Source organism: Epargyreus clarus, unplaced genomic scaffold (assembly GCF_041222505.1).
Source record: "Epargyreus clarus isolate Ecla_fem2 unplaced genomic scaffold, WU_Ecla_fem_2.2 ptg000033l, whole genome shotgun sequence".
Taxonomy (NCBI): domain Eukaryota; kingdom Metazoa; phylum Arthropoda; class Insecta; order Lepidoptera; family Hesperiidae; genus Epargyreus; species Epargyreus clarus.
In genome coordinates, this window is record NW_027332238.1 from 217302 (window position 1) to 225132 (window position 7831).

General features: G+C 39.6%; 1 protein-coding gene across 1 annotated transcript; it reads right to left on the reverse strand.

The window, feature by feature from the left end:
- Nucleotides 1-2591: 2591 nt before the first annotated feature.
- On the reverse strand, nucleotides 2592-5223 carry LOC140755440 (collagenase-like). Its single transcript, XM_073090700.1, has 5 exons — nucleotides 4979-5223; nucleotides 4100-4367; nucleotides 3673-3762; nucleotides 3122-3306; nucleotides 2592-2726 (listed from the first exon to the last, which is right to left on the reverse strand). The coding sequence occupies exons 1-5, from the start codon at nucleotides 5177-5179 to the stop codon at nucleotides 2622-2624; spliced, it is 849 nt and encodes a 282-aa protein (XP_072946801.1). The 5' UTR covers nucleotides 5180-5223; the 3' UTR covers nucleotides 2592-2621.
- Between the last annotated feature and the right edge of the window lie 2608 nt (nucleotides 5224-7831).

A 7831-nucleotide genomic window follows, 5' to 3' on the forward strand; every position in this document is an offset into this window, starting at 1 on the left:
TTCGCAGATTTTAGAGCAAATTCTATGTAATTTAGTATTCTGCTTTCTGATTGAAAATAATATATCACTTATGTTTCCGTTTTTTGAAAATCAACCCTTAAGGTTGTTAAATAGTGGTTGGAACTTTATTTTATAATCCGTTAATTTGGAAGCAACCACTGTGAAAAATTATCATTAGACTCAATAAAGCATCTGAGTCACTGTTTTTTTTTAGATCAACCCTTAAGACGGCTATAAAAGGGTGTACGCATTATGCCTTTCTGTTTACACATCTGTTTCAGCATTTTTAGCAACTCAACAATCAACCCCATTGGGGTACTATTAGTAAAGAAAGTTTCTTTAAAAACCGTTATTGAAGTTACTTCCTTTGGCGTGTCTGGAAAAAGAACAGAGTGCAGAGAAGTTTAGTGTAGGGCGAAATTCCACGGGCCGTCGTAATATATATTTTTAACATGGGAATGTATTGCGCGTTCTGAAGTGCAGAATAGCGGTTTTTTAGGGTTCCGTACCGAATAAAAACGGAACCCTATTACTAAGACTTCCCTGTCTTTCCGTCTGTCCGTGTGTCACAGGGCTCTATCTCTGGAACTGTAATGGATAGACATTTGAAATTCTTACAGAGGATGCATAACTGTAGCCGCTATAACAACAAGTAATAAAAATAAAAAAGTTCAAAACAAAAAGGGGTCCCCATACAACACAAACTGCTATTCGATATTTTTCCGACTAACTTTTGAACCGTTAAAGGTAGACAGTTCAAATTTCCACAATGTGTGTACTTTAATGGCTGCTGCAATATTAAATACTAGAAATTAAAAAAAAATGATAATTTTGGTAGTACGGAACCCTCCAGGTTTTTTTTTTATAATATAGGAGTAGCAGACGAGCATGCAGTCCACCGGATGGTAAGTGGCTACTGCCGGCCATGGACATCCGTAATCAACCCCAGATAGGATTAGATATTCCTACCTGAGGTCGGCAACAGATGCGCCGCTACCCCTGAGGACTAAGCTGGAACGCCTCGGAAAAGTTTCTCTCCCTTACCACACCCTTCAAACCGGAACACAGCAGCGCTTAACGCAGCTGTTATTAGGTAGAAATAGGTGTGACGGTGGTGCCGCCGGAGTCGAACCACAAAGGGTTCCACCACCTTCTGGTAAAGGTCTGGTTCAAGGTGCGGGTTTGACTTGCACTTGGCCAATTATTAGTAACGCGCAGACCCGCGGGCCACAGGGGAAAGTCGCGGGCCACACACCACCCGTGGTTGTCGGGTTGCCGACCGTTGGTATTGAATATTATCTTTCAGAAATTTTCTGATAAAATATCTATTGATGCATATGTACATAGGAATGTTTTTGAAATTCTACTAAGGAGGTAAAAGAAGTATTATATGTATGTATGTATACGGGAATCTTTTAGGTTCGAAGTTAGAAACGTGAAATTTCAGATAACGTCTATTCAGACAAATACACGACAACGTTGAAGGGGTGCAAATTTCATATATGATAATGCGTAAGTTTATTCAATTTAGCCTACATTTTGTTATATTGATTAGGTACATCGCAACTACTTTGGACACACTGCGTGCCAACATTTTGTCCTGCCGTGGGGTATAGTTGTGGTGGGTATGCGTGGATTAGTGATGGTGATGTGGTAGATACATAGACCTTGGATTAAAATTTTAGGCTAGAACAGGGCTACAGTATCCCCTGCCTGTCGTACGAGACTAAAGGGGGACTTCTGGAGTTGCGGGCGGCAAGAATGGGAGCTCTAACCGCCTCTGTATGTAAGGCCCCATATAAGATGGACGGTTCCTATGGAATAGTGTAAATAATAATTATTGTATCCTACATGAAACTTATATTTTAAAGAAAGTTTCATTACAGTCCACTAATTAGAATTTTTGTGTATGTTTCTGAGCTTAACCAAAGTGTAAGCTTGACCAATTTAGGGTCACAGTGACAAAAAAAAAACTTTTATAAATTAAATATGAAGGCTACTTTATCGTTAAAATTGTTAGGTACAAATTTACGATTACAGTTATTTGTATGTCATATAATATTGTTTTACGCGAGCGAAGACGCGGGTTCTACTAGTTACTTATATTGCAAATGGGTTGTCTAAAAAATTTTAGTCCAGAATATGATTTTTTTATAATAAAACTCTCCTATTCACTCCAATTTCTGCCTAATAACAGCAGTGTTAAGCGCTGCTGTGTTCCGTTTTAGGGTATGGTAAGGGAGATATACTTTTCCGAGGCGTTCCAACTTAGTCCTCAAGGGTAGCGGCGCATTTGTGGCCGACCTCAGGTAGGAATATCTAATCCTATCTGGGGTTGTTTACAGATGTCCATGGGCGGCAGTAGCCACTTACCATCACGTGGACTGCATGCTCGTCTGGTACTCTTATTTTCTATTAAAAAAATATATTTTTTGTCAATGATAACTGATTTTAAAATTACTGATTGACGTGTTACTTTTGATTTACGGATGACTATGGAAGAATGCTGTAATAATTGCATTTTTGGAATCTCTTTTGAGCGTTTTAAGACGATGTATTTCGAAAACAAAGAAAACATTTCATTTTGCAAACGTTTATTCAACAATCCAAAAATTTTAAGTTTACATGCGGGCGCGGAGCCAGGCCACATAGGAGGTGACCCTGGCGAAGGCGGCGGGGAAGCCGCGCTGACAGCCTTGGTTCGAGCCGAAGGAGGTCACACCGATCTGCAAAAGGTGATGTTTATTAACATTAACATTGTCCAAGCAATGATAACATTTCTTTACAATAGCAGCAGCAGACCACCAGCAGATACATCGATACAGTCCACCTGATGGTAAATCTCTACATCTGTAATGAACTCCGGATGGGATTAGATATTCCCACCTATGGTCGGCCACAAATGCACCGCTACCCCTAAGGACTAATCATTTACCTATCCCAGGATAGATCTGACAGGAACACTGTGTTCCTAAAACTCTTGGAATACAACAAGAGATCCAATGGAAATTCCGGAGTGGTCTATTTAGAGTTGAAGAAAGCAATTGAAGGATTTAACGTGCTGCCACGCGGGTGTCATACACTACCCAATCACAAAGAAAGGAGTATTAGTAAAACTTACAAGAGTAGGTCCAGCGATCCTAAGAGGGCCACCAGAGTCACCCTGGCAAGTGCTCCTGCCACCAGCGCCGCTGGTGCAGAGCGTCGAGGCGAGGATAAAGTTGCCGAAGGTCCTGCGGCACTCGTCGTTGGAGATGACAGTCAGGGTCACGTGGTTGAGGTTCTGGTTGTTAGCACCAGCGGCACCTAAAAATAACGAGTATTGATTATTGAATTCGATGCATATTGGACAAAATTTAAATTAGCGATCTAGTGTAGAACCAATTTCTGAAGTTAATTAGGATTAGATATGTGACCTTCATTCAAGATTTAAACCGAAGTCCTACCTGAGGTGTAGAAGCGTAGCTACCCTTAAAGACTAAGTTGAAACGCCTGAGACAAGGATCTTCACTCACCACAACATCTCTTCGAAACAAAACAAAGTCGCTTTAAACTGCTTTTATAAATAGAAATAGGTGATGCCTTAGGAGTACACCTTTGAACTGTGTAGTAATTAACTACTTCTATTTTATTTCAAAGGGAGGATAGTAAAATGCTCCAAGGTATACTCACCGTCAGCAGTGCGGCCGAAGCCAATGGCGTTGGCGTTAGTACCGACGTAGGTGGCAGTACCAGCGGGCAGGTTGATGCGGTTAATGTTGTCTGAGAAATAAATTACGATCATTATAGCGTATTCACTGTAAAGATCATCAATAGTTTTTAATCAACAAAGACCTGTTTTATTAGACGTACTTAGAATTTCGCTACAGGAATAAACATTCTTAAACTTTGGCAAAGTTAGATCTCCCGCCAGGATAGGTTTGAATGGGGAGCGGCCGTACTCTGACAGTCTCAGTTTGGAACTTGTATGTATACCAAATGTTGAGAAAACTCCGATAGCGTGATTCACAATATTCGTGGTGCCATCTCTTGACGAAGTGGGAACTCATCAAAAACTTATTAAAACTTAACGTGTGCAAAATAATTTGAAAACGCTTACTGTTGAAGGCAACGTGGTTGATGACAACCATGGCGATGTCATTAGCGAGTGTGTTCTGGTTGTAGCTGCCGTGCATCTCCACGCGGTTGGTGTTGATGCGGGTGCCGCCGGAGAAGAGGCGGTTGGAGGCGAGCACCACCGTGAACTGGCGCGCCTGGAGGGAGCCGTGTCTCCAGCAGTGAGCAGCGGTAACAGCGCGCGTGTTGGAGAGGAGAGAGGAGCCGCAGACGGACTGACGGCCGTCCACCAGAAGGATCACCAGACCGCCCTGCACGCAAACATTATCTTATAACAAATTCATGCGGACTATTGACAGAAGAGTTTAGACGATTATCTATACTTCTAATTAGACCTGTCCTTTCTGACAGGATGATTCATCATCGAAGCGCCTAAAACACCAAAGGTAAAGTCTTGACTAGTTTCTTTTATGACGAAGGCATCCACTTAGGAAAGATTTTTTGATAATCCACCCCAAAGGGGCCTAAAAAGGAGATAAAAGTTTGTTAGAAATTCCGTCAATTTTGAAGCAAGCACTATTAAAATTAGTATTTGGTTTAATGGTTTTAAATAAATAAAACAATGATTTCAAGGTTTTCGGAAGATCAATCCCCCAAGACGGTGAAATAGGGAATGTATTTTGTACGAAAATCCGCTAATGTTCTAAGTATTAAATAAATTAGAGCGGAATTTTGATTGGGGAGTCAAGTTAGGAACCACAAGACAACACCATATTGCTGCCAGTTATTTTCCCGAATTATTAAGTTTATTTTAATGAACTGTCTTCTAACCTTAGCCAAATTATGCAACTTCGTATGATGATGTTTAAGATACAATGCAATTGGATTACAAAATATTTCATAAATAAGAATTATGACTTACAAAGAAGGGCCACTGTCCAACGGATGAGCCGGAGCCTCCTACGATTCTGGATCCATCGAAGTCCATGCTCTCTTCAGCAGCCTTGATGCGGGCGGCTTCGGGGATACCGATTTCCTCGTGGTAGCTGCTGAATATTTGCTCATATTGGGGCGCAGCTGATGCTGCTACCGCCAACGCCAGGATAACTAAGATCGGTCTCATCGTGGAATGCCTTCGAATTTGAATGCTCCAGTGATATTTTCTGGCCCTTTTATACCCGTGTAAAGAATTTTATCAGGATTAAAATTTGTAAATATCGAACTATACCGAATTTTCAGATTATCTTAACGTATAATCTTTATAAACATCTTTAATTTATGTTTGTTTGCTGTCAGGGATCCTTACATTAGTGAACCTTTTCCAATATTTTCACAATATTTTTTATAATGATTCTCTAAAAGTACGGACTTACGAAGTGTCTATTTAATACTACCTGAAATGTGTATCAATTATTTACGAATACTCAATAATATAACCTAGTGAATGAAACTCAGCCTCTCAAAGGGTCTCGAAGGGTCCGAGTTACCAATCTCAGACGCGCATATCTGATATTTCGAAATTATATGCGTATTACAAATTATCACTTGCTTGGAAACCTGCATGCCTGAGAGATACCAATTCGCACTGGACCAGCGCGGTACACTATGGCCTAATCCTTCTCATTCTGAGAGAAGGCCGGTGCGCAGCGAAGGAACAGAAATGTGTTAATCACAAATAATATAAAAAAGTTTGGAAAATCCAAAAGTGCACGACTCATAATGCTCATTTAATTATGAAATATAAAAAAAAAAAAAAAAAAACTTAAGTCTTTCAAAATTAATTGCCGAAAAAACAGCTGTAGTAGGAAGAAGGTACTGCACAAGCGCCCGTGGTGGAATAAATGTACATAATATCTATAGATGTACAGTCTTGTAATTTTCGTTTTTTATTAATTGCAATTAAACGACACTGAATTAATTAATCATTCGCATTCAGTGACCTACAATCGTCGATTAGAATTTAAAAAAAAAAAATAACTCAAATGATGGATTTTTTCACAAGTTACAGTGTTTTCAGGTTTCACACATGACGGACAGGAAATTTTTTTGACCTATTTCGGTGTTTTTTTCCAATTCTATTGCAGTAAATCAATTTTTAAAAAGTATGGAATTAATCTCCATTAAATTATCTCGACAATAGTATGCAAAATATCTTGATTCCGTGAACTATCAAGGCTATAATAATAAAAATAGCCGCCAAAATTAAGCGAAAAAAATTTTTCGATCGTAAAGCACTCTCTGATGCTTCGCATCATGAGTCGTGCAAAACATGTATGTATATATAACTATTGTTTATTTGTTATAATAGTTATTAGATAATTATGTCTAGAAGTTACTTATGTTTTTGTCTATCCAAAATATGTAATTGATATTACCAATATGATCAAAATGTGAATTTAATTTAATACACTTCATAATCCATTTATTTCTGAGTCCTGACGATTGTTGACTTTGATTGATTTTTTAACGCGGTTGATACTGCGGGTCACAGCTAGTGTGTAGATGACTGTGATTGGCGTAACCTATTGTTATCTATTAGAAGATGATAGAACCCATTCTGGTTCGACTCCGGCGGCACCACCGCCACACCCACTTCTGCCTATTAACAGTAGTGTTAAGCACTGCTGTGTTCTGGTTTGAAGAGTGTGGAAAGGGACACATACTTTTTCGAGGCATTTTAACTCAGTACTCAGGGGTAGCGGAGCATCTGTGGCCGACCTCAGGTAACAGACGAGCATACAGTGCCAGGTGCACTGTATGCTCGTCTGTTACGTATTAAGTGCCTACTGCCACTATTACTAACATCTGTAATCAACGCCAGTTAGGATTATATATTCCTACCTGAGGTCGGCCACAGGTGCGCCGCTACTCCCGAAGACTAAGCTGGAACGCTTCAGAAAAGTATATCCCATACCACACTTCAAACCAGAACACAGCAGCGCTATACAGCTGTTATAACAGAAATAGGTGGGGCGGTGGTGCTGCCGTAGTTAAACCACTAAGGGTTCTACCATTTTCAGTGGTTTTGGTACCGAAACTACTAAAACTAATAAAAAATCGGTTGTCTGTAAAGTCGGTTTACTGACGATAGTTGAACGTGACAACGTCATAAGAAAATACTGATGGAATGGTTGCATTTTTCAAAAGAAAAAAAAAATATTTATTTGAGAGATATTTTGTATGGATATAGAGAAAGAGGTAAATACGCGGAGGCCGATTATGCCTCTTTGTCGCTCGTTCTGCGCTCTCGCTTGCACTTCAAGTCTTAAATGGAACGCCTCAGAGCGAGGTAACGCCGCATGAGTCATGTTTTGGTGCGTGCAGCCGGCTCCATCGAATTTTAAGACGTTGCCACGTCAAAAAGAACCTACTGAATCTGAATCTTCTAAATATTTAACGATAGTACGGAACCCATGACACTGATGACAAATTAATCCATTTGACGTAAATCAACATGATGAATTATATGTAGATAACATACTTATGACGATTCATAATGATCGGAGAAATGTAAAACAATTGACATAGGCCACCGTCGACTTCAAACATTTGCGTGTTATTCAAAAGTATTTTTTTTATTATATAATTCTTTCACAGTTCAGGTTACGGACTAAGCTCGTCGGAGGTCCGGGGAAAATATAAAATGTTAAATCTTAGAAAGTTGAAGCCCCCTTTACAAGCCTTACAAGCGTGTAAAAATTGTTGTCTACACTTGTAGACTTGTAGACAAATTCATATGCGCCAAATACGGTTTGCACAATCTTTTTTATTTCGT

Bases quoted from the DNA above. Each gene is read 5' to 3' on its own strand.
- LOC140755440 (XM_073090700.1), bottom strand. From the start codon at position 5,179: ATGAGACCGATCTTAGTTATCCTGGCGTTGGCGGTAGCAGCATCAGCT. The intron at 3,763-4,099 runs GTAAGCGTTTTC...TTTATTTCTCAG, and splicing joins CAACCACGTTGCCTTCAACA to ACAACATTAACCGCATCAAC. The intron at 2,727-3,121 runs GTAAGTTTTACT...CACCTTTTGCAG, and splicing joins GGATCGCTGGACCTACTCTT to ATCGGTGTGACCTCCTTCGG.